This window comes from Oryx dammah, unplaced genomic scaffold (assembly GCF_014754425.2).
Source record: "Oryx dammah isolate SB20612 unplaced genomic scaffold, SCBI_Odam_1.1 HiC_scaffold_16, whole genome shotgun sequence".
Taxonomy (NCBI): domain Eukaryota; kingdom Metazoa; phylum Chordata; class Mammalia; order Artiodactyla; family Bovidae; genus Oryx; species Oryx dammah.
In genome coordinates, this window is record NW_024070200.1 from 51683915 (window position 1) to 51711635 (window position 27721).

The window sequence follows — 27721 nt, forward strand, 5'->3', positions numbered from 1 at the left end:
AAGCTGAGAATTCAAATTCTATGAAGGAAAACCAAGGATAAACCGATTCATTTATCATGGATCAATACTGTGGAAAGCTGGGAAGGCTACGCCTTCTTTCATCCCAGTCACATTGGATGTGAAGATCAAGGTCAACAATTTGAGATCAACATGTACACACTGCTATATTTTAAATGGATAACCAACAAGGATCTACTGTCCAGCACAGGGAACTCTGCTCAGTGGTATGTGGCAGCCTGGATCGGAGGGGAGAATGGATCCACGCATATATGTGGTTGAGTCCCTTTGCTGTCCACTTGAAACTATGACATTGTTAATAGCTATACTTTAGTATAAAATATAAAGCTTAAAAAACAAAAAGACTAACTTTAGAAACCATTTCTGCTGATGGGGCTGAGGCTTTGCTTGCATCTCCAACTAGTACCTCAGCTGGTAAAGAATCTGCCTGCAATGCAGGAGACCCCCATTTCAATTCCTGGGTTAGGAAGATCCCCTGGAGAAGGGATAGACTACCCACTCCAGTATTCTCAGGCTTCCCTGGTAAAGAATCTGCCTGAAATGATGGAGACCCCAGTTCAATCCCCAGGTCAGGAAGCTCCCCTGGAGAAAAAAATGCCAACCCACTGCAGTATTCTTGCTTGGAGAATCCCCATGGAGAGAGGAGCCTGGTCGCAAACAGTCGGACATGACTGAGTGACTAAGCACACCATCTAAGCCTGGGAAGAGTTGATAGATTAAAATCAATATGGGCTCTGGAGGGAGACTGGGTCCAAACCCCAACCCTGTCACAAGCTAGCTATACAACCTGGGCGTGTGTGTGTGTGTGTGTGTGTGTGTGTTTGCCTGAGTGTTTTAATTATCTAGACAATTTTTTGTGCCATTTTTCAACTAGGCTATGTGATAACTTATTTTTATCTCTTTAGTCTCAACTACCTTATCATTTGATGGACAGAGAAAGTAATATACAAGAATCCACCCAGCTAGAACATTTTAAGTTTCTTTTATTTTAATGCTTTAAATCTCTGTAGAAAAGGAATACAGAATAGACGGTAGTTATAGTCCTGCCTCTGTAATATCAGCTACTTAAACTGAACTGAATAGACACCTAATGGGAAGCTGCTGTGTAGCACAGGGAACTCAGCTCAGTGCTCTGTGATAACCTAGATGGGTGGGCTGGTGGCATGGCAGAGAGGCTTAAGAGGGAAGGGGTATATGTATACTTAGAGCTGATTCATTTTGCCATACAGCAGAAACTAATATTGTAAAGCAATTATACTCCAATTAAAAAATAAATAAACTGCTCTGAAGACTTCACCTCTGTATACGTATTTAAATTTATTTTCATACCTGAAAAGTATACAGAAGATCTATTGATACTCCGGTTGGGCCATAATTATTACTGGATAAGAAAATACATGTAAAAGAGCAAGATTCTTTCTTGACTTATAAAAGGTGCTTGGAGAAGGAAATGGCAGCCTACTCCAGTACCCTTGCCTGGAAAATCCCATGGACAGAGGAGCCTGGTAGGCTACAGTCCATGGAGTCGCAAAGAGTCGGACACGACTGAGTGACGTCACTTTCGCTTTCACTTTCCTCACCTCCTACTCTTCTGCCTATAAAAGAAACTGGCATTCAGACCCAGATAAGATGATACGCGAGGGCACTAGCCTGCCATATTCTAGGACGCCTAGCTTTCCAAATAAACTTGTATTTCTTGCTTCAGCAAAATAAATAAATAAATAAAAGATGCTAAATATTTTCTTAGATAAAGTCTGTGAGGGCTTTTAATGTAGTAAAATAAAGCCTTCCCAACTCACAAATAAAAGGCTATCCATACTAAGTTTAAATGGTCCTAGATAGTTAAAATTATCAACATTTTTATCTGATCTTTATAGTTTCATATGTTTCCTCTAGAGCAGAGAGCCCCAGCCTTTTTGGCAGCAGGAACTGGTTTCATGAAAGATAATTTTTCCATGAACTGGCAGGAGGGGTTGTTTTGGGATGATTCAGGGCAATATATTTATTGTGCACATTATTGCTATCATTATTACATCAGCTCCACCTAAGATCATCAGGCGTTAGAATCCAGATATTGGGGACCCCTGTCCTAAAGCAGTCAGCTATTACTTACAGCATGACCTTTGTTCTATTTTTAATATTGCTGTAGAGTTGGCTTTATAATATTGTATTAGTTTCTGCTGGATTCAAGATGGCAAAACGCCATCTTTACTGTTTTCTTTACTGTTGTTTACTTATTTTCCACTACGGTCTTGGAAGAGGTAATCATGTTTGTAGACTTGTATATATACTAAGGACAAATACACTTCGATTCTACTGGGAACAAATTGTTGGCCTGTGTGTTGATTCTATAAAAATTCTTTGTCACTACCATCCACTCAGCAACCAAAGTCCAAAAATTGGGACTCACATTAGATCTCTTCATCTCCTTCACTTACTTGCAATGATGACCTTGTAAGATATCACCTGTCTTCCTCCTCTCCCGCTTTAATCAAGCCACCATTATCACCTCTGATTTAACCCAACCGGTGGTCTCCTACTTTTATTGCATGTTGGAAAGAATTATAAGAATCAAGGGATCACTGTGTCAGGCCTCCCAGATTACTTAGAACTCAGCCCAGTTCAATACAAATGACCAGGCCAACAAGATGGTAGGATGTTTCTTTTGGAAACCGTCTTTATGATTTGTTTTCCTGTTACAGACATGTGTTGCTAAGATATCTTTGGCTTGGCAAGACCCTCTCTATTTCTGCTAGAAAATCCTGGCTTTGTCTCCCTGACCACTGCTATTAAAACCTCTCAGCCATCCTCAAAGTCTCCATTAGCATCAAGGAAACTACTCCACCCTTACACGGTTTTTCAAACTCCATAGGGGCCCATAATTTCTTGTAAAAGAAAAGCTTCATGTGGTAGATTAAGTACCAAGTTCAAGTTCAAGCTCTTTAATCTTTAGGCAAATCTTGCCTCTTTGCTGGTCAGACCACACACAGGGAAGTTTTGTTAATGTTAAGAAGCCGATGAATAGGAATGTGTCCCAAGAAAACCAATGAAAGTCAGAACATCAGAAACAATATCACATAAGCAATGTTCAGGTGAACTGCCTCAAACTTGGAGGGGATTTCAGCTGGGGAAGTTAAGACATGTAAAATGAAGGTAATTATCTTATCCTTATTTTTACATATTTTAGGAAAAATGTGTAAAATTCATAAGATCAAAACAGAGAAAAACAAATCCACCTAATTATATACTATGGAATGTGTATGTCCTTAAATGGAATGTCACTGAAGAATTTAAGTGGCTATTAGATACACCATGGGCTTCCCTGGTGGCTCAGTGGTAAAGAATCCACCTACCAGTACAGGAGATATGGATTCAATCCCTGGGTCAAGAAAATCTCCTGGAGAAGGAAACGGCAACCCACTCTAGTATTCTTGCCTAGAAAATCCCATGGACAGAGGAGCTTGGCAGTCTAAGTCCATGGGGTCGCAGAGTTGGACACGACTTAGGGACTCAACAAAAACTAGGTAAACCATATGTTAGGTATGTTCTGAGAAGGGTCCATGAGCTGAGGATTTTAAGCATATTTATCATGTGATGTTATGATTCCATGGCAGCCTCAAGTCTTTCGGTAATAATGTGCAATGACCTGGGGATTTTCCTTTCAGTAGAATAAGGGTATGATTTCCAAATCCATCTCAGCCAAATGGTTTGAATGATCCAAAGTAAGCTACAAAGTGCTTTGAGCTCCATGATGAAAGATGCTATATAAATAAAAAGGGTAAGTTAGTCATAATAAATAACGGTAATGATGATGAATGGAGGTGTCATAAAGAAGAAGCTGGCCTGCCATTAGGGAACCCAAAGCAACCAGCTGGAAATAAAGCATGTCCAGACCAGAAGGATATTCAATGATGAGACCACATTAACCTTTCAAACTAAGACCTGGATCAAGCCTCTGATTCAGAGGTGTGAGCATCTGAAATAGAAGAAACTATAGCATTTGTTCCAAAGCTTGAATATTACCCTAGGCTTTTAAGACCTTTACCCAGATGGGTCAACAGGGAGCTTCCTGTTTCAACAGAAGAGAAAACTAAGTAGGTCGGGCGAAAGCCAGAATTCCCAAGTAGAATTATGACTCTGAACCCGGTGCTCTTTTCACTCTCAGCCAGACTCCAGATAATTCAAGGGAACACATAACTTCAGAAAAGAGCCAATTTGGATGACAAAATGTTTGAAACGAGGTCATGTCCCTCAAGACGACTTGCAGAGTTGTTTTCCATCCATTTAGGCTCAGTAAGCATGCTGATAAAATCCTTAGCCCCTCAAGCAGGGAGGAGTCATTCAATGAGACTCTAGAGCTGATTCCTAGAGCTCAGTGAACACATGGTAGGAGCCAGCTGAGTGCTGCTGGACCAGGAATGGACACTGTGCTTCAGGGCTTTGTCCCGCTTGAGATCTAAGAAGCCTGATTGCTGCCAAAGGTCTGATTGATGGTGCCTGCTAAAGGACTTGTCCTCTCATGCCTCGTATGTGCCAACCAGTCACCATATGCAAAAAGTGCTGGACTGTGCCAACCAGTCACCATAGTAAGGACTCTGTTCTTTGCCTACAAAAAAAAATTCCATCAAAAAAAAAGGGGGGAGCTACAAAACTAGGAAACTTTTTAAGTATGTGGCTGCTTTCTTTACTTACTTATCTACTTTCCTGTTGGTTTTTTTTTTTAATTTTATTTTTATAGGCTTTAGCTTTCATTTGCTTGCATTTTGGCATAATTTAACATATTTTACCATTTGGGATTTATTCTGATCCTCTTTTACTATTTTACCATCTTTATATCTTTAACCTTTGTAACTTCTCAATATTCTTTTTTTGTGCTTACCCTTTGAAACTAGTCTATTCTCAGCATTTCAACATTTATTAATATTTAGGATTTTTCCTGAAAGAAATTATTTTATATTTCTTAAAACATTTTCTTATTTATTTTGTCATTTTATTTTTGAAATTTGCTTTTTCATATTTTTTATAATTCTCATTTTATCTTTCTTTATTTTCACATTTTCAATATTGCTTTATTTTCTCAGTTTCTAAAAGTGTGTGTTTGCCTCTTTAATATGGATATTTTAAATTACAACTTTTTTTGCATCTTTAGCTCTTGAAATTATGTTTCCTTTCAATATTTCTATTTATCTTGAATTCTGGTTTTTCCATAGGACATCACTGTCTAATCCTATAGTAAAAACAATCATTTATTACCAAAGGAAGGAATGTTAAGTTTTTTTCCACAGCTTGAGGCAGGTATGTATGAATATTCACCCTGTCACCCCCATCCACTGGCTGTGAGATATTGAGAACCTGCTCTGCTTTCTGGGCCTCAGCCCACAAACTCTAAAAATGCTGACTCTTTCTAACACTGGAATTCATCTTTCCCAATATACATTCTGAAATGCATGTAGGAGAGGGCCAGGAAAAGCACCACCCCAGTCTTCTCTCTTTCAGCCAACCATTTTTCAGTCATTTCACTTTTAACCATTCTATGGCCATTCTGCAACCATTTCAGCCATTCCATTTAAATAAAGTGACACCCTTATTATAGCTGTATCCAGAATTCAGTAAAAACACTGCTGCTGCTGCTGCTGCTGCTGCTAAGTCACCTCAGTCATGTCCAACTCTGTGTGACCCCATAGATAGCAGCCCACCAGGCTCCTCCGTCCCTGGAATTCTCCAGGCAAGAATACTGGAGTGGGTTGCCATTTCCTTCTCAATGCATGAAAGTAAAAAGTGAAAGTGAAGTCACTCAGTCGTGTCCGACTCTTCACGACCCCGTGGACTGTAGCCCACCAGGCTCCTCCATTCATGGGTTTCTCCAGGCGAGAGTACTAGAATGGGATGCCATTTCCTGCTCCAAGTAAAAACACAACTGAGAATAAAGACTGATCTGCAGTGCGTGCTCAGTCACTTCAGTCGTGCCCGACCCTCTGTGACCCCGTGGGCCATGGCCCACCAGGCTCAGGAGCAAAGAAAAGCACCAGTCTTAACTTCATCAGATCACAATTTGAGCCCTGGCTTTGTCATTAATCCAGCCCAGGTGGCAGGGCGTATGGGTGGGGAGTCATCTGATTATCATGGACATCAATTCCTTCCTTTTTAAAAGGAGAGTGTTAGATTTGATTCTTTCTAAGGATTCTTCTGTTACTAACTGCCTATGAGTCTATACTTTTCTATTAAAAGAAACTATGAGGTTGATACCAATGTTTATAGAGAACATCCTGATATTTGTGCGAGGTAACAGAACTCAAGAGAAGTTATTCCTGCCAGAGTACCAAGACCTCTCAAGTCAAACCCATTGAGCAGAACAACAATCCATTATCATGGTAACATAAATGCAACCTAAGTTAGGCCAGGAGCCTGACATACTTGCCATTGATGACACCATCTGGGTTGAGCATGGGGATTATCTTGAAAATGAAGTTTTCCCTCAAGAGCCTAGCCACGGGGTCACTGCTGACCAGGAACTCCAAGGTCCCCTTCATCACCCAGCTAGCATTGCTCTCTCCTGGGTGAACTCGAGCCGTAATCACTTGGTATGGGCGCTGCCCTGCAGAGAAAAAGAAAACACACACGCAAGAAAATTAAACCTAAATACATTTTCCATATCCATCAAGACAATCTCCAGGAAGCCAGTTTTACACCTGACTGGCATAAAGCCTTAAATAGGTTGATTTTTTCTAATACACACCTAATGCGCATTTATCCATTTTCCATCTGCCTCTATAGTCTCTAAGACTTGGGAGAGTATAAAGTTAAAGCCCAAGGCTATTATTCAAACCGTTAAGTACTTCGTGGCATCAAAACAAGCCATGAATCAGATTTTAGAAGACCACCAAAGAAACAGTTTTCTCTTTGGTATCCAATAGCATGGTGCTGGATGTCCCAGATCTGAGATTGAATCTTATCTTCATCATTTACCAGTTGTAAGATCTCAGCTGCAGGATTTAATTTCTCCAAGGCTGCTGTCTCACATGTAAAATGAGGACAATGATACTGACTCTCACATGTAAAATGAGAACAATGATACTGACCTCCTGTAGCTGTTATAAAAACTAAACGATGTAATTATAAAACACTTGGCACATGGCTTGCCATTAGGTGTGTACCTGTTAGCTCTCTCCCTTCTCAGTTATAAAATCTCTGGCTAGGTTGTTCCGTCTCATTTCACAGCAGTAAGAGGAGTCAAGTACAGAAACGGAACCGGGAAACTTATTATTGACTTTATGACACTGAAGCCAATCCTGGAGAGATTTCGCAGAAGGAAGTGCCTAGAAGTTCAGTCTTGGAGTTGCAATACCTCCTTCACTTTGCGAAAGAAATCAGGAACACACTCTCTGCCAATCACAAGGAGTGTATTGACACAATATACCTCTATGCAGAATGCATTGAGAAAAGATAGACTTATCATCCTTTCTTTGTTGACAGAAGATGCACATAGCTTTGAGATCTATTCTCAGACCACATCTGGGCTCAGGTGGAAAACGTCTTTGATTGATTAGTGATCTCTGTCCTCACATACTTGAGGAAGTGGGAAGTGGGGAACATGTGGTATCAGACAAGAAATTCACCATGTCTGCTCTAACCTCCTATTGATTTTGTGAGGGTTTTTTGGACTCTCACTTCCTTCTGTATCGTCACCCAATTCCTTATTGCTCCTAGACTCATTTTAAAGACGAGAACAAAATTTTTGCCAGGTAGAAATACATTAGCCATGAAACAGCCTAAAAGTTAAACAAGTCATTTTCTTCCTGATTATTCAAATCATGAGTTAAATATTTAACTATGAGTTTATGGCTTTTCTTCCCTTAAAGAGTAATATTTTTGAAGGTATAAACTGTATCTCTAATTCTATACAAAGAAAGACAAAACTGAATAACCTCAAGAACCCCTAAATAACAAGGAATAAAAGATACGGAGAAATAAACTATTAATTATCCAATCATATTACTATTATCATCAGTTAAAACAAACAAAATCCCCTCTGTCAACAGCCATCGAGATGCAGGTTTCAGTTCAGTTCAGTTCAGTTCAGTCGCTCAGTCGTGTCCGACTCTTTGCGACCCCATGAATCGCAGCACGCCAGGCCTCCCTGTCCATCACCATCTCCCGGAGTTCACTCAGACTCACGTCCATTGAGTCTGTGATGCCATCCAGCCATCTCATCCTCGGTCATCCCCTTCTCCTCCTGCCCCCAATCCATCCCAGCATCAGAGTCTTTTCCAATGAGTCAACTCTTTGCATGAGGTGGCCAAAGTACTGGAGCTTCAGCTTCAGCATCATTCCCTCCAAAGAAATCCCAGGGTTGATCTCCTTCAGAATGGACAGGTTGGATCTCCTTGCAGTCCAAGGGACTCTCAAGAGTCTTCTCCAATACCACAGTTCAAAAGCATCAATTTTTGACACTCAGCCTTCTTCACAGTCCAACTCTCACATCCATACATGACCACAGGAAAAACCATAGCCTTGACTAGACAGACCTTAGTCAGCAAAGCAATGTCTCTGCTTTTGAATATGCTATCTAGTTTGGTCATAACTTTTCTTCCAAGGAGTAAGCGTCTTTTAATTTCGTGGCTGCAGTCACCATCTGCAGTGATTTTGGAGCCCCCCCCAAATAAAAGGGGCATATATATTCATGCACTTTTATTGACTATGGTGAGAGCACATTACTTCTATTTGTAGATCCTTTATATTTGGGGGATAACATTCAGCTTTTTTTTTTTTCAATTTAAGCAGATATCTTGAACATATTCCAGGAACTGCAGGAGGCATTGAGTAGAAACAGCTGAGTCTATTACAGTTCTTGTTCTGTAAAAGACCAAAGCGCTTGTCGGTGGGGACAAACATTCAAGCAAATAATGACAAGCGAGCTAATGGAGGTGTAAATAAAGCACCAAAAATAGATCTGTCTGAGAGAGGGAAAGACATTTCCAGGGATGTGATGCCATTTATTTAGACTGAGTCCTGCAGAATAATTATCATCTAACTTGAGAGAAATGGCATGGCAGCCCACTCCAGTATTCTTGCCTGGAGAATCCCATGAGCAGAGGAGCCTGGCGCTCAATAGCCCATGGGGTCACAAAGAGCCGGACACAAATGAGCAACCAAGCACAACTTGAGATAGAAGGTGAGGAAGGGTCTTCTAAGCAAAGGAAAAGATACATGCAAAGAACACAGAGGAAACAACCAGTTTCCTGTTGTGTTTTCATTGTTTTTACCAGTCTGTGAAAACAATCAATTTTTACAAACTGGTGCTTTCAAGAATCAAGAAGAGCCACGAGTGGCTGAAGCAAAGGACTGGAAACGGTAGCTCATGAATTTAGAAATTAGGCTGGTGTCAAACTAGTAATATCCCTCCTCATACATTTTGTTTTGGGTTTGGAGTTTATACTGTTAATTAGAAGTTCTCAGTCATGAAGTCAGTGTCTCACTGGTATGCTATGATCTGTGACGAGATCTATTGAAGAATCACTGGTTATTAATAAAAGTGCAAATGTTTGCTTCTTTTATATATAGATATAGATAATATATAGAAATAGATATAGATACAGATACAGATATATTCACATTATGTATGTATATGTACGTGTGTGTACACGTGTGCTCAGTTGTGTCCAACTCTTTGCAACCCCGTGGACTATAGCCCACCCTACTCCTGTGTACATGAAATTTTCCAGGCAAGTATACTGGAAGTTGCCATTTCCTACTCCAGGAAATCTTTCCAACACAAGAATCAAAACTGTATGTATTGAGTTTCCTGCATTAGCAGGCAGATTCTATACCACTGTGCCACCTGGGAAGCCCTATATGTATACAGGCTGCTGCTGCTAAGTCGCTTCAGTCATGTCCGACTCTGCGCAACCCCACAGACGGCAGCCCACCAGGCTCCTCTGTCCATGGGCTTCTCCAGGCAAGAACACTGGAATGGGTTGTCATTTCCTTCTCCAATGCAGGCATGCATGTTAAGTCGCTTCAGTCGTGTCCGACTCTAGGTGACCCTATGGACAGCAGCCCACCAGGCTCCTCTGTCCACAGGATTCTCTAGCCAAGAATACCAGAGTGGGTTGCCATTTTCTTCTCCATACATAGATATATATACATATGTTCACAATGTATATATCACACAAAATGTTGGTTCCTTGTCCAATAAGCTTTAGTCCCCTTCTTTCCTACTACAAGACCCCTGATATCGGGGGAGGTTAAAAAAGTGCCCAGATCAAAACACCCAGCTTCATGAATCCTCTTAGAAGTAGGAAAGGCCATGTGACAGGAGTAAGACCAATGAGATGTAAATAGCAGCCAGAGGGTAAGTCTGTCGGAAAAACGGATTAGAGAACATAGTTTCACCTGGAAACTGCCTTCTAAGATTTCTGTCTCTTGTATTTGCCTCTTCTTCCTTTCTTGAACATAGATCTGACACTTTAAGGTGAGGAAGCCAATTCAAGAATCCAAGTCACATGAGAAGATGGTAACATAAAGGTAGAAAGAGCATAGGTTCTTGAAAAACCCCTTAAACAGCTATCCTGCACCTTCACTAGCTTCTTCAGTGCTTCTAGATGTTTGAGACCAATAAACCACTATTTGACTGGGCAAGTGTAATCACATATTTGTTATATTTTGTTAGACTCTAGTTCAACTTATATGAATAAAAGAACAGGTTTAAAATCATCTTTATAATATGGTTACCTTGAATAGCATGCATCTAAGTGTGCTTTCTGGACTGGGGAGAAAATAGGGACACAAAGAGTTTTAATGAGAATATTTGCTAGGTGTGTCCCAGAAATAAACAGTTGAGAATTTCTACTTTAAGAAATAGAGAGTAAATGATGGCTTTTAAACAGGAGCAAGATATACCAAAGAGTGTGCTTCAAAAACATCCTGACATTTCTATAGACAGTACATATGTTTAGTCACAGACAGTATAACCTCCTGGAGTAGAGCACAACTTTTATTTTTTCAGCTTTCTGTTTTATATTGGACTATAGCTGATTAACAATGCTGTGATAGTTTCAGGTGCACAGCAGAGTGACTCAGCCACAGATATGCATGTAACTGTATATACACATGTACCCCAAACTCCCCTCCCATCCAGGCTGCCACATAACACTGAGCAGAGTTCTCAGTGATTCCTTGTTGGTTATCCATTTTATGTGAAGCAGTGTGTACATATCGATCCCAAACTCCATAACTATCCCTTCCCCCCATGCTTCCCTGCTGGCAACCATAAGTTCAGAGAACAACTTCAAGAGCTGTATTTCCAGAGTTCAAATTCCAGCCCCACCATGTTCTGTCTGAGTTGAATTATGTAAGTTTCTGAAGAAACTGAGTTTTGGACTGGAGGTTCTGCATGTTAGACTAACAATTTGCTAACTGGAACTTACAAAGTAAGAAGAGTATGGGGTTGGGGGTGGTATACAATCAGCTGGTTAGCACAGTTGAAGTTAGTTGAAGGTCAACTTTCCCACTATATCATCTGATCACAGTTACTTCCAAAGCAAGCTGAATTGACATGCCAATAAAAAGCTTATTGAGAAATAAAGAGGCTTGATGAATCTGGACCCAATCAGTGGCCTATTTTCAGTTCTATAATTCCACATCACTCTCTGTGGTTTTTGAACTATGCTCATTTACAGTGTATAAAACAATAGTAAGTGTTCCCAGTCCATCAAGAAGTGAAAAAAAGCTTAAGCTCTTGTAAATTTTCAACATCAATTGGATCCTCTCATTGTCTGGGCCAGTTGAGTCCCATTGCCGGATAACTAGTGCAATGAGTGCATTACAGTCAATAAGTCAAATGCAGCTCTTGCAAGGAAATATCAGTGATGTTTCTCTTCTTTGGAGAGTCAAGTTTACAATTCACTAGACTGTCATATGCCACAAAACCTAAGAGGCTCTCCTAAAGAAGCAAACAGGGAAACTGTGGGTTCTCACGAAGACATTAGCATAAGCAGCAGTTTAGCCATTTCTAGTAGATTCTCCTCTCTTCCTCTCTGTGATTTAACACAATTTTGCATTCATATTGGCGAGTTCAACCTATGGGACCATTCAGTTGTAGCAGCAAATGGTGCTCCAGAGAACCCGTAATAGACAACAGCTGTAAACAGTATGCAACACACATACTATGTGTTTTTTCCTGTAATTGAAAATTTAAGATTCGATAACTCATCTCTGCTTAGGGGAGGGCAAAGAGTGTAGGGTATACATCTTTTATTTTTTCTCTGCAATTTATAAAATCTATTCTGCAGTCCATGAAGATCTATAGCGGAGTCATGGTTTGGCATACTGTAATTCTTAAAGTCACATATTAAATTTATGTCAGTGGCAATGACATCTGTTAGAAACAAGTAGAGAACTGTACAATCCTAAGAGATATCAGGCTCACGGCCAGTGAAAAACTGAGAAAGAACTAAAGACATGTGTGATGTGCACCCAACTATATAAATATTCATTCATTTATTCCTTCTTTCTTTTAGTGGTATTATTAAGCTCCTACTGGCACTCTATAAGGGTCTTGAGATTCCAAAAGAAATGATTTTTGCCCTCAGGGAACTAATAATAGTCTGGTGAGAAAGACAGGAAAACAGATAATCAAGATCTTATGGATCAGGGGAAACTGTCAAAACATTTCTAAAGCACAGTGGAATGATCATTATGACATTATTTACGGTAATGTGAGCACCTGGAAGGGACTTAATGTGTATCCACAGGAAATTAGCTAAGGAAATGATATATAAAAAAGAATACTATGTAGCCATTAAAAATGACACATAGATCTCTTTCTGTTGATATTAGAGGGTACCTGTCACATAATGATGAGTGAAAGCAATATAGGTGAGATACCTGAATTGTAATGGGTCCTATCTGTGTTTAATTGTATTAATAGATAATTAAAGGCATCTGTACACAGAGACAAATCTATGCGTGGAGGCCATCTGAGTCACTCTTATGTCCTCTTTATCCTGACCTAATGTGTCTGTCTCTCCAGAAAATAACAATCATATGTCAGTCTTCATAGAGGCAAAATATGTGTCAATATTTCCAGTTTTTCAATATATTCTAAATACTTTCCAATAGTAAAACACAGAAGAGAAAATTTTTAAAAAAATAAATAAATTTTCACAGAAGAGGTGACGTTTGATCTGGTTCATCCTATTTTAATTGGAATTTGCCAGATGAAGAAAAGAAAGGAGGGAGATTAGGGACTTTCCTGGTGATCCAGAGGCTGGAACACCATACTTCTACCACAAGGGGGTTTCCCAGGTGGCTCAGTGGGTAAAGAAACAACCTGCAATGCAGAAGACTTTGGTTTGACTCCTTGGTCCGGTAGGTCCCCAGGGGGAGGTCGTGGCAATCCACTCCAGTATTCTTGCCTGGAGAATCCCATGGACAGAGAAGCCTTGCAGGCAACAGTCCATGGGGTCACAAAGAGTCAGACAGGACTAAAGCAACTGAGCACCCATACACGCATGCAGGGAACTAAGATTCCCCATTCTGCATGGTGTGGTCAAAAAAAATCAGTAAAATACTTTAAAAAGAAAAAAGGAAAGGAAGGTGGGAGATGATAGGAAAGAGATAAGTTGATATATTTGCAAAATAACAATGTCATAAAGCACATAGTGTCTGAAGAAAAGCGATGTCATTTTATGTGACTGAAGCAATAGCTATATGGAAGATAAGAGTGATGCTATAAGCTAAATCTGTACCCAATTCTTTTAAACAGGTCTTTTAGCCAGGCTAAGGAGTAATTTTATAGGCTATGGAAGCACCATGAAAAATCATTCTACAATGGTGTGATTAGATGGGGACTTTTCTTGGAACTAAAGATGCCAGGAGAAATAGCAAAAAAGCGCATATTGTGATATTAAGGTCAAGTCAGCTAATATGACCTTAACTCTGGAAGAGAGTGGATAAAAATGGCCTGACTGAAGGGCAAGTGGGTGAAGAAAGAGACCAGGAAACAAATGGAAAAGAAAATGATATCATTTATATGCATAATCTTTTAAAAATGATATAAATGGACTTACTTACAAAAAAAGAGACTCACAGACTTAGAAAACAAATTTATGGTTTCCAAAGGGGAAAGATAGGAGAGGGGAGGGATAAATGGGAATTTAGGATTGACATGTACACATCACCACATTTAAAACAGTTAATGAACAAGGACCTGCTGTATAGCATGGAAATCTGCTCAATATTCTGTAATAACCTAAATGGGAAAAGAATTTGAAAAAGAATAGATACATGTGTATGTACACCTGAAACATTGCTGTACACCTGAAACCAACATGGCATTGTTAACCAACCATCAGTTCAGCTCAGTCAGTCGTGTCCGACTCTTTGCAACCCCATGAACTGCAGCACGCCAGGCCTCCCTGTACATCACCAACTCCCAGAGTCTAACCAAACTCATGTCCATTGAGTCGGTGATGCCATCCAGCTATCTCATCCTCTGTTGTCCCCTTCTCCTCCTAACCTCAATCTTTCCCAACAGCAGGATCTTTTCAAATGAGTCAGCTCTCCGCATCAGGTAGCCTAAATGTTAGAGTTTCAGCTTCAGCATCAGGCCTTCCAATGAATATTCAGGACTGATTTCCTTTAGGCTGGACTGGTTGAATCTCCTTGCAGTCCAAGGGACTTTCAAGAGTCTTCTCCAACACCACAATTCAAAACCATCAATTCTGCAGCACTCAGCTTTCTTCACAGTCCAACTCTCACATCCATACGTGACTACTGGAAAAACCATAGCCTTGACTAGACGGACCTTTGCTGACAAAGCAATGTCTCTGCTTTTTAATGTGTTGTCTAGGTTGGTCATAACTTTCCTTCCAAGGAGTAAGCGTCTTTTAATTTCATGGCTGCAGTCACCATCTGCAGTGATTTTGGACCTCCCAAAAGTAAAGTCAGCCACTGTTTCCACTGTTTCCCCATCTATTTGCCATGAAGTGATGGGACCAGATGCCATGATCTTAGTTTTCTGAATGTTGAGCTTTAAGCCAACTTTTTCACTCTCCTCTTTCACTTCCATCAAGAGGCTCTTTAGTTCTTCTTCACTTTCTGCCATAAGGGTGGTGTCATCTGCATATCTGAGGTTATTGACTATACTTCAATATAAAATAAAAATTAAAAAAGAAAATCTCAATGAAAGAAGATTCTGAGAAAGAAAATTTTAAAAGAGTTTGATGGAAAAAATTACATACTATATAGAATATACATGATACTAAAATTTGCCACCAGAGATAGCATGCTATGAACATTTTCTGTATTGTGTGCTTTTCACTAATATATATTGGAGGTCTTTCTAGATCAATATATAAAGATTTTTCTACCTCTCTTTTTTAATTAGCTGCATATAGGGTATTGTTCTTTACAGCATTGAACTTTACTTTCAAAACCAGATGCATCCACAGATGAGCATGGTTTTCACTTTGGTCCAGCCTCTTTATTCTTTCTAGAGTTATTTTCCCACTCTTTCTCAGTAGCATACTGGACATATTGGACCGTACCATATTGAACACCTACCAACCTGGGGTAGGTATCCAATGTCACATATTTTTGCCTTTTCATACTCTTCATGGGATTCTCAAGGCAGGAATTCTGAAGCGACTTGCCATTTCCTTCTCCAGTGGACCACATTTTGTCAGAACTCTCCACCATAACTGGACCATCTTAGGTGGCCCTGCAGGGCATGACTCATACCTTCATTGAGTTACACGAGGCTATAAATCCACGTGATCATTGTGGTTAGCTTTCTGTGGTTGTAGCTTTCATTCTGGAGGCCATGGGATTATAGTCCTTGCTTCTTCTGTCTGCCCTCTGATGGATAAGAAAGAGGCTTGTGAAAGCTTCCTGATAGAGGGGACTGGCTCTGGGGAAAACCTGGGTCTTGCTCTGGTGGGCAGGGCAATGCTCAAAAATCTTTAATCCAATTATCTGCTGATGAGTGGGGCTATGCTCCATCCCTATTAGTTGTTTGGCCTGAGGTGAACCAGTCCTGGAGGTTACAGACTCCATGGTCTATTGGTAACCTTCAAAAAGGGCTTATGCCAACATGCCCTTCCCTGGTAGCTCAGCTGGTAAAGAATCCACCTGCAATGCAGGAGACTCCAGTTCAATACCTGGGTCAGGAAAATCCTCTGGAGATGGGATAGGCTCCCCACTCCAGTATTCTTGGCCTTCCCTGGAGGCTCAGACAGTAAAGAATCCACCTGCAATGTGGGAGACCTGGGTTTGATCCCTGATCAGCCTGCCGTAGAGGAGGACATGGAAACCCACTCCAGCATTCTTGCCTGGAGAAGCCCAAGGACAGAGGAGCCTGGGGGGCTACAGTCCACAGGGCCACAAAGAGTCAGACACAACTGAGAGACTAAGCACGTGCCAACACACACCTCCCAGGACTGCTGGTGCCAGCAGCCCTGACCCTGCAGTGGTCCACTCCTGACCCACACCTCTGCAGAAGACACTTAATATTCACAGGCAGCTCTGGAGCAGTCTTCTGTGGGGTTTCCCCTGGGTTCTGGTGGACACAAGATTCTGTTCCTGCCTTCCAAGAGTCTTGGTTTCTCCCAGTCCTGTGGAAGTCCTATAATCAAATCCCAATGTCATTCAAAGTCAGATTCCCTGGGGATTCCCTTTGCCAAATCCCAGGTTTGGAAGTCTGGGGCCTAAAACAATCACAGCAGTGCAAGAACTTCTTTGTATTCTTCAGTCTGTGGGTCACCCACCCTGCAGGTATGGGATTTGATTATAACATGGTTATGCCCCTCCTACATTCTCCTTGCAGGCTACCCTTTGTCATGGACAGGCTTATTTAACTTTTATACAGAGTAGCAAGATGCTGGGCTGAAAGACTCACAGCTGGAATCAAGATTACCAGGAGAAATCAACAACCTCATATGTGAAGGTAATACAACTCTAATGGCAGAAAGCAAAGACGGACTAAAGAGCCTCTTGATAAGGGTAAAAGAGGAGAATGGAAAAGCTGGCTTAAAACTCAACGTTAAAAATAACTAAGATCATGGTATCCAATTCCATCAGTTCATGGCAAGTAGATGGGAGAAAAATGGAAACACTGACAGATTTTCTATTCTTGAGCTCCTAAATCACTGCAGACAGTGAGACTGCAGCCACAAAATTAAAAGACACTTGCTCTTTGAAATAAAAGCTATGACAAGCCTAGACAGCATATTAAAAAGCAGAGACATCACTTTGTCAAAAAAGTTCATATAGTCAAAGCTATGGTTTTTCCAGTACTCATGTACGGATGTGAGAGTTGGACCATACAAAAGACTGAGCATCAGAGAATTGTTGCTTTTGAACTGTAGTGCTGGAGAAGACTCTTGAGAGTCCCTTGGACTGCAAGGAGATCAAACCAGTCAGTCCTAAAAGAAATCAACCCTGAATATTCATTGGAAGGACTGATGCTGAAGCTGAAGCTCCAATACTCTGGCGACCTGATGTGAAGAGCTGACTCATTGGAAAAGACCCTGATGCTGGGAAAGATTGAGGGCAGGAGGAGAAGGGGACGATAGAGGATGAGTTGGTTGGATGGCATCACCAAGTTGATGGACATGAGTTTGAGCAGCCTCTGGGAGATAGTGAAGGACAGGGAGGCCTGGCATGCTGCAACCCATGGGGTTGCAAAGAGTTGGACATGACTCAGCGACTGAGCAACAAGACATCACTTTATGTTAAACTGACTGATTTTTTTTCAAGTTGTATCAACTTTACTCTTCTGAGAGCCAATCAATTTGATTACAATATATGTCATTTCTGTAATTCTAGATTTGTTTTTTTTCCCCCCTCCGGATTTGTGCATGTATGTCCCATGAGCGCCTGTAATTTTTCTTTCTTGTAATGTCCTTTACAGACTTAGAGATGAATGTATAATGAGTTGGAAGCCATCACCACTTTTTCATGTCTCTGGAAGATTTTCGAAGTTTAGAAGTATTTCTTTCTTAATTTTATTTTAGAATTTTTTACTGAAGCCATGAGCCTAGATCTTTTTTTTCCTCTGAAGATTTAAACAACAACTCAAATTATACAATAACAAAACCAAATCATTAAAAATCATTGGAGGAAAATGTAGGTGTTCTGAAACAAAATCCAATGTTCTTTTCATTTGACCATATATTATTCTGTTTGTATACTCAAGAGGAAGGCTTAAATTAATCCTCTTGAGATAAAACACAATGATATATTGATGTGACAACAAGTGCCATGTCCATTTTGAGTCGAACAACCTGGGTTTGAGGCCCAGTCTGCATCGTACTAACTGAACGTATTAGGAAAGATTGAACTCTTCTGAAATCTAAGTCCCTGGCCTATAAAATCAGGCTCTCTCAGGTCTTTGCAACACTAAATTCAATGATTATCAATGGCAATGTGAAATACTATAGATAAAAAAATAAAACTTTTTGGCCAGTGGTTTCAATCCCCTTTGATTCTACTATATTCTCCTATATTCTTTTAAGAAAGCGCCTAACAAGAAGTGAAATTACAGGGAACTTCATCTCTTTTTTTTTTTCTCTTTCTCGAATATTCAGATGCAAGTGCTAATTAGTAGAGAAGTCAAAAGTCAGGTATCGGCAGAAAAAATAGAGAGCAGGTAATCAGTGCTAATAATAAGTTTCTGAACAATCAAGTGTGAACGGCATCTCCCTCGCTGCTCCTGATTACTGGGGCACAATTCCTTCCCAGATGAGCAGGGTCTACTCTTCACGTGCCTTCTTTTACAAACACTTTGGGGGGCGGGAGGGGAGTTGGACATGGGGCATGTAGGATCTTGGTTATGCAACCAGGGATTGAAGCCGTGCTCCCTCCACCGGAAGCACAGAGTCCTGATCACTGAACACCAGGGAAGTCCATACAGACTCGTAAGCTACCGGTTTTCTGGCCCATATGCCATGAGAACGCAACTGACCAGACTTCTGTTTCCAAACTAGTCTCATTTGGGGTTGCTCCAAATGGTGAGGTTAAAAACTTCGGTTCATCCCCAACCGATCATCTTCATCCCCACCCTCCTCCAGGGGCAAGAAAGTGAAAAGTGAAAGTCGCTCAGGTCGTGTCCGACTCTTTGTGACCCCATGGACTATACAGTCCATGGAATTCTCCAGGCCCGAATACTGGAGTGGCCTCAGATCTTATCCCTCGCAGAACTCTGCACTCTGTCTTCCTCTCAAAGCTTGAGAAATGATCTCCTGACCACAGAATGAAAGGTAAACAGCCTGAGACACTGGCATCTTTCTGTAAAGAGATTTCTTATTTCTCAGCAGAAATACAAGGGCTCCTGTACTGACAGAAGGAGAGAGGATGCTCACGCCCCACCCCACCCCCGCTCCCCCCGCCGCCGCACTGAGGATCTGGGGGAGCAGCAGGGAGGAAGCTGTGGAGCAAAGGCTGACCTCAGAAAAGGTCTGCTCCGTGCACACATGCGCAGTCACTTCAGTCATGTCCAACTCTGTGACCCTGTGGACTGTAGCCCACCAGGCACCCCTGTCCATTGGATTCCCCAGCCAAGAATACTGAAGTGGGTCGCCATGCCCTCCTCCAGGGGAATCTTCCCACTGAGGGATCAAACCCATGTCTCTTATTTCTTCTGCTAGCAGGCAAGTTCTTTACCACTAGCACCACCTGGGAAGCCCCATTGTGGTTTAGTTGCTAAGTTGGGTCGGACTCTTTGCAACCCATGGATGGTAGCCTGCCAAGTTCCTCTGTCCACAGGATTTCCCAGGCAAGAAAACAAGAGTGGATTGTCATCTCCTCCGGGGCATTGTCCGGACCCAGGGACTGAACCTGTGTTTCCTGTGTCCTGCATTGGGGGGCAGGTTCTTTACCACTGAGCCACCAGGGAAGCCCATAATTAACAGTAATTAACCTTTAATTAACCTCTCCATGCCCAGTTGTTTCACAACATATTTCACTAATTCTTGCAGAATCCATTCATTCAACAAGTATTTATTAAGCCCTTACGATGCACCAGGCATTATAATACAAATTGCAGCTATAACAAGGCAGGAGTCAAAGTTCAGTCATCAGGAGCTTACTTTCTAGTAGGGAAGGCAAACAGCAACATCCTCTAAGTAATATGAAGAAAATTAAGGCAAATGGAGGCAACAGAGAATTTAGAGGAGCGGTGGAGGTCATTCATATGTAGAGGGCTTATTGTATTAACTTGAACAATACAGTCCTGGACCCTCTTTCAAGTCTCTAACTGATACTGTTCACCATACTCAGTGGTAAAAGTAAATACATTCCAATGTAATATAGTTGAGACATTAATAAAATGAATAAAAGAATAAGCCCCCCCACACAGAACATTGTTTCATTGCCTTCTTTCTCATGAAACAAATCCAATCTTGAACTATTACAAACCCATATTTCTTTGCAAAGGGCAATCTCACTTTCTTATTTTGACTATATCTAGTCTTGCCTATCGCTGACTATAAGAAAGCGGATTTGGATAATGTATAAATGAAAAGAAAATCAGGAAATCTATTCCTGGGCAATTTTCAGATAACCAAGAGGAAGTGGTGTAATGGAGGCTGAGATAACGATTTTAGACTCTGCATAAATAAGAGCAAATATCTGCATTTCCTCATATGTGTCAAATTATACAGTTTTTTTCTAGAGATTTTGTTATACTATAATATGCTGGAAATAAAAATAATACATCTGTGCTATAATGATGCATAATATATACAGTATCATAATACAGTATTTAGATTGGGTTTAAGAAATTTACTACCCACAGAAGCAACAGTCACTTGGGAGAAGTGAGTAATCACATCAGGAAAATTGCAGACAGATGCTAGCTACTGCACCTCCAAACCCCCACCAACCCATCAGCTGATCTCAGTTAGGGATGCTCACATTTCTGCCTGGTATGTACTGGCTCACTGGTACCCCAGGACACTGGCTCCTTTGCCTCTGGCCTCCTTAATAGAATTAATCTGTCCAGAGGAAAGCTTCAAGCACCAGAAGGTCCCAGGAGGTCTGTGTCACCTACAGACTACTGATGGTGAGGTCAAATCACTACCAGCTGTTTCTGAAAGGATGTTTTTAAAGATACAGCCGAAATTCCAGCAATCTTCAGCCAGAGCTCTCAGCCTAAGCGCAACAGTGACACAGCTGAGCATCCCAATGACCTCGAGAAGCCTAAATAAATGAACTGAGTTGGAAGGAGACCTTTTCCAGCTCCGTAAAGATCCATCCAACACAGCTCACCTTGTTACACTAGGTTACATCTCATCAGGTTGAGGCATCTTATAAAGCACTGAAAGATACAGATACAAATCTTGAAGAAAGAGATTAAAGAGCTATTGCTTTGCTCAGAAAACATCGAAACATCCCAGTGAATAATCTTGCTCCCAGATCACATACAATGGGTCTCTCGCTTTGCTCTTACCCACATTATTTGCCTGATCATATTTGAAAGAGAAAAGAAGTCAAAGTTTCTGAGGGTGCAGGTGCTCTCTTCTGAAGACAGTTTTTTCCATAAGCAAAGCATCTGCCCCTGTGTTACCATGGACTGTTAGGAAATCTTCCCGTGAGAAACTATTATGCGTCTGGGAAGAGGGGAAGGGAAGTGAAAAATAGGAGTATTTCCTGCCATATCAATAAACAAGGATGTCACAGTCATCAGCTATTCCAATGCTCCAGGGCGTGCTCAGGAAGAATACCTGCAATACTAGCAGCCAAAGGGCCACAGCCACTCCCTCCAGTGAGCCCTGAGGAACTCAGGATGTGAAAATACAGGATACCGGCCCAGATAGCAGAGATATATATGAAAGGAATGATTTCAGTGAGCTCAGACTCTCGCCTTTTCCCTCACATAGAAAAGTGCGTGTTGTTTTGTTATTTAGTCCCTAAGTGGTATCCAACTTTTGTGACCCCATGAACTGTAGCCCACCAGGCTTCTCTGTCCGTGGAATTTTCCATCCGAGAATACTGGAGCAGTTTGCCATTTCCTTCTCCATGGGATCTTCCCGACCCAGGGATCGAACTCCCTTCTCTTGTATCGCCTGCATTGGCAGGAAGATTCTTTACTGCTGAGTCACCAGGAAAGAAATTCCTTAATTTGAGATATCTGGTTTCTTTTCATAAACAATAATCTCTTGATGTTCAAGCTAACTGTCCTGTTTTGTAAAACTTCTGTATAACCTGGCTCCTCCTCTCACCTCCTCAGAGCAGTTCCCTCAGGGTTACTTGAGATGTCACCTCCTGGGTTTAAGTCCTAAAAATTTGCACTGAACAAAACATAGCTCTCAACTTTGGGGTTGTGGCTGTTTTTAAGTCAACAGAAGTGATAAGCGGCGGGGGTCGGGGGGGGGAGCGGAATGCAATCTCCTGTGCAAGGGACATTTTTAAATAGGCAAATAGGATGATTCTCTCTTTTTTAAAATAATTTATTTTTGGCTGTGCTGGGTCTTCACTCTGCCTAGGCTTTTTCTCTAGTTATGGCAAGTGGCTGCTACTCTCTTGTTGCAGAGCACAGGCTTGACTGCAAGTGGCTTTCAGTAGTGGCAGCACATGGGCTCAGGAAGTGAGACTGAGGGCCTCCAGAGCACAGGCTCTGCAGTTGTGGCACACGGGCTTAGTTACTCCACTACACGTGGGATCTTCCTGGATCGGGGATCAAACCTGTATCTCCTACACTGGCAGCCAGATTCTTTACCACTGAGCCACCAGGGAAATGCAGATGATTCTCCTTTTAAATTATAAATTGCCAACTGAAAGCCTGCTCTCTTCCCTGCGTTATCCTTCAGGAATTTTCAACCTCCCTCTTGCCAAAGCCTTTTTAGTTTCCGCTATTGAAGAACAGAAAAACCACCAAGTGAAAACCACACGATGAATAAATTATGGGCCTGAGTCACAAGGACCAAGAAGGTAGGAGAAAATTTAAGTCTTAAGCCCAAAACATATGTCACCACCCGACACCGGAGCAGAGTGCTTTAAAACTCAAATCGCGCCAGGAAATTTCAATAGCCACGTTGCTTGCCTTGAGATGTGGGCCTTTTTACTCTTGCAAGGGTTGGCATGGTACAGGTTGTTTCAAGAACCTGGAGGTGTTTAAGGAGCAGGGAGAAGTCAGGAATAGGGGAAGTAACTTTGCTGCTTAGTTACTCCCCAAACAGAACCCAGAGCTATTCCAGCCACACTTGGGTTGAAATAGAGATATTATGTTTTAAAATTAAGGCTGAGCTGCTGATTTACAGGAGGAGATGAAAGGAGGGAGTGAGAGAAGATACAAGAGAAAAAGAAAGAGAAAGAGGATTATTACTGATGCTGTTCCAATGAAAACCACTACAGCAGTGACCTGCTAGCTCTTCACTTGCATACCCTGACAAGGGTATTTCGGTTTCCCGGTTGCTTGGCAACCTGCCTTTCATGTTTAAGCCATTTAAATGTATTCACCTTCTGAATTAGGTATATTCACAGACAACTGGGCAACAAGAAAGAGCTCCTTGCAGGCCAAGGGCTCCTAGGATGTGTGGAATCAACAGAGTGTGTGTGTGGAGGGGAGAGGGAGTGAGTCTGGCCAGGGCGCCTCGCAGAGAATGTTAGTGACACATTTAGGCCTGAATTGAGAAATTGAGATCAGCATATAAAATCTTCCACTGCTCCCAAACCGGGCTTCTATCAGGATCAAAGACTTATTTCTGACTCCTCTTCCTGATGTTTTCTTCTGCCTTTCCTGACATTTCCTGACACCCTCCTGCCGGTTTCTGTGGCCTGGGCTGACTGAGACAGCTGTCCAGAGACAAGCCCCATGGCCTCGGGCCTTCAAGCTCAGGGCCCGGCGTGGCCTGTGCTGCAGAAAGTGTAGAGCTTCACTGTGCCTCCACGCAACTCACCAGAAACAGGGAGTTCTCACCAGACCCCACGCCACAGAAAGCAATCCCACACACATAGAAGGTTACTGAGTCCTGTTATTTCTGCTTCCAAACTACCTTTCTGAGTATTTCACATACCCCCATCCCTGTTCATACAAAATATTCATCTCCTCCGTCCCACTGCCCTTAGGATAAAACTAAGACTTTCTTTTCATTGAAGTCTAATTGCTTTCGAAGGTTGCATTAGTTTCTGTTGTATAACAAAGTGAATCGGCCATATGTATATATGCATTTCCTTTCTCTTGAGCTTCCCTCCCACCCCCTCCATCCCACCCCTCTCGGCCACCGCAGAGCACAGAGCTGAGCCCCTGTGCTGTACAGCAGGTTCCCACCATGCTGAGTGCTGAGTCGCTTTGGTCCTGTGCAATTCTTTGCGACCCCATGGACGGCAGTCCACCAGGCTCTTCTGCCCATGGGATTCTCCAGGCAAGAATCCTGGAGTGGGTTGGCATGCCCTTCTCCAGGAGATCTCAACCCGCGTCTCAAGTCTCCTGCATTGGCAGGTGGGTTCTTTACCACTAGTGCCACCTGGGAAGCCCGGGCTATACAGCCAGTCCTCACTGTGTATTTTACAGCTGGTAGTGTCAATATCCTCATCTCCCAATTCGTCCCACCCTCCGCTTCCTTCCCTGTGTCTACATACCCATTCTCTACTTCTGCATCTCTGTTCCTGCCCTGCAAATAGGTTCATCTGTACCATTTTCCTAGGTTCCATGTATACGCATTAATCTACAATACTTGTTTTTCTCTTTCTTACTTCACTCTGTATGACAGTCTCTACATCCATCCATGTCTCCACAAGTGACCCAAACAACAAGCATTTACTGTACAGAACAGAGAACTACATTCACTATTTTGTGATAAGCTGTAATAGAAAATAATCAGAAAAAGAAAATATGGCTACCCACCCACCCACACACACACACACATATGTATACATGCATACATGTGGGGTTTCCCAGGTGGCGCTAGAGGTAAAGAACCTGCTGCCAATGCAGGACACACAGACACAGGTTCCATCCCTGGGTCTGGAAGGTATATATATATCTTGAGAGTCCCTTGGACTGAAAGGAGATCCACGCAATCCTAAAGGAAATCAACCCTGAATGTTCATTGGAAGGACTGATGCTGAAGCTGAAGCTCCAATACTTTGGCCACCAGATGCGAAAAGCCAACTCTTTAGAAAAGACCTGATGCTAGCAAAGACTGAGGGTAGAAAGAGAAGGGGGTGACAGAGGATGACATGGTTGGATGGCATCACAGACTCATTGAACATGAGTTTGAACAGACTCTAGGAGATAGTAATGGACAGGGAAGCCTGTGTGCTGTAGTCCATGGGATCACAAAGAGTTGGACATGACTGAGTAACTGAATTGACAACAACATGTGGAGATATATATATATATATAGCCGAATCACTTTGCTATATACCTGAAATTAACACAACATTGTAAATCAATTATACTTCAGTAAAAATAAACAAACAATAAACAGCCAAACTAAAACTGTAAGGCCTCTTTCTGGGGCACAGGCCCTCCACGATGGGCTGCCCCCTCTCTTGGGAAGGCCACACCTGCGCTGACCCTCCCCGCACACCCCCACAGCACAGTGTGCAGTCCGCTGGCTCAACAGGCTCGGTTCTGCTCCCCAACGTTGGCTCTTCTTCTGATGGCACACCCTCTCTGCTTGACCAGCTCCAATGGACTTCAAACTCAGCTCAAGTTTCACTCGTTTCAGGGTAACCTCCCTGTTTACTTCCTTCTGAGTTTGAATTAAATACCCCAGAGCCTATGCTCCTTGGCCATCTGGCTCACAATTCTACTGTGACATCAGCGCTTTGAGTCCACCCCGCCTCGCACGTCTTGCTTTTCTTCCCTGTCTTGAGCTGGAATACGCTTCAAGGCACGAAAGACATCCAGAGTCCTTCAGTCCTCAGGCCCCAAGACACAGCGCCTGGAGCCAACAGGCTTGGTAAAACTCAGGAAAGTGTTTGAGACCTGAAATGTATATGTTGGCTCTAAAATATGAAGCATTATTTGATGGCAATAGGCGTTTAATTGCCCCCAAATTAGAATATTATGTCAACTTCATTAATGAGTGAATTTAGTACTCATAAAAACTTTATTATCTTTGAAAGTCAGTGGTAGGTAAGATTTCCTCACTTCACAGAAATTCTTGAGTGCGGACAATGTTGGCTAAGGAATCACAGTCAACCATAAACTGAGTATCAGCCACAGCCCAATAATTGTAAAACAAACATGAAATTATTTCAAATTCAGTTTAAAAAGAGAAATGTGGGATATGAGGGCATTTTATTATGTTTAATATGATATATGATGATGGGGGCTCAAATTCTTAAAATGCTTTGAGCCTAAGAAGATCTCAAAATGTCCCTAACGATATCTATTTCATTCAATTTTGTTTCCAAAGAAACTAGGAATCAGCATAGTAACTGGGGCATGCACGTGTAAACACACACACACAGACACATACACACACAAATACTACACATATAAACACACACACAAACATACATTAAAAAATAATGCCAGCTAGAATGATGAAGGGAAGGGATAGTTAGGGAGTTTGAGATGGACATGTACACATTTTTATATTTAAAATGGATAGCCAACAAAGGCCTACTGTATAGCAGAGGGAACTCTGCTCAGTGTTATATGGCAGCCTGGATGGGAGGGGAGTTTGGGGGAGATGGATTCATATGTATGTATGGCTGAGTCCCTTTGCTGTCCACCTGAAATTGTCACAACATTGTTGATCAGCTATATGCCAATACAAAATAAAAAGTTTTTTAAAAATATGGGTTAGAAGAACAAAGCCTAGTGAGGAATATCAGTGTCTGAAAACCACATGTGTGCATACTTGCATGCTCAGCCATGTCCAGCTCTTTGTGACCCCACGGACAGTAGCCTGCCAGGCTCCTCTGTCCACGGAATTTTCCAGGCAAGAGTACTGGAGTGGGTAGCCATGTTCTACTCCAGGGGATCTTCCCATCCCAGGTATCAGACCTGTGTCCCCTGTGTCTCCTGCATTGGCAGATGGGTTCTTTACCACTGAGCCACCTGAAAATCACATAAGCACTAATAGCAAGACTTCTTAAAGTTCTACGGGGCATCCTTTGAGACACAGCTTTAAAGTAGAATTAGATGAGGATGAGTAGCCTTAAATGGGCACAGAAAATTGGGCTTATAAATAGATTTCTAAACCATGCATGTGCATGAATGAACTTGTAAATTAAGAGGAAGTTAATGAAATACTTCTTTTCCTCTTTCAGGCTTTAGAGACAGAAAGAACAACGGACACTAAAAGAAACAGAATGACCTAGACAAATGGATAGGAGGGAGGGAGGTGACTCTGTGCTCATAGTATAAAGATTCTATCATGTGAGAATTTCTGGCCATCAGTTATTCCTGAGCAGTGTATAGATTTGAAGTTCCCCAGAAAGCCATTTAATACAGGCCAAATGACATCTCACTAGTGCTTTGCTTTCAACCAATCCCTTAGGCCAAGCCAAGGAATTGTGTCAGAGGTGGGCCCTGCCGACTGCATGTAAATGGATATTTTAAAAATCAAGTCATCATTTAAATTTACTTGGAGAGCTCTCAATTTTGAAACCCCCTGCTATGAATCTTTCTGAAAAGTTAGAATTCCTGCAGTTACTTTTTGAAGTGAGACACGGCTACACAGGTAAGATTGGGTTGCTGCAAGGCACTTGCAGACAGCCCTGAGGCTGCGAGGATGAGGGCGCG

The 27721-nt window shown here is 41.9% G+C and overlaps 1 protein-coding gene across 1 annotated transcript in view; it reads right to left on the reverse strand.

Moving 5' to 3' along the window:
• Positions 1–27721, reverse strand: part of AGBL1 (AGBL carboxypeptidase 1) — a 411763-nt gene that overhangs the window by 53911 nt on the left and 330131 nt on the right. Inside the window, exon 18 of the mRNA XM_040257131.1 lies at positions 6433–6613. Within this exon, the coding sequence (XP_040113065.1) occupies positions 6433–6613 (181 nt within the window). The remainder of the gene's footprint in view (positions 1–6432; positions 6614–27721) is intronic.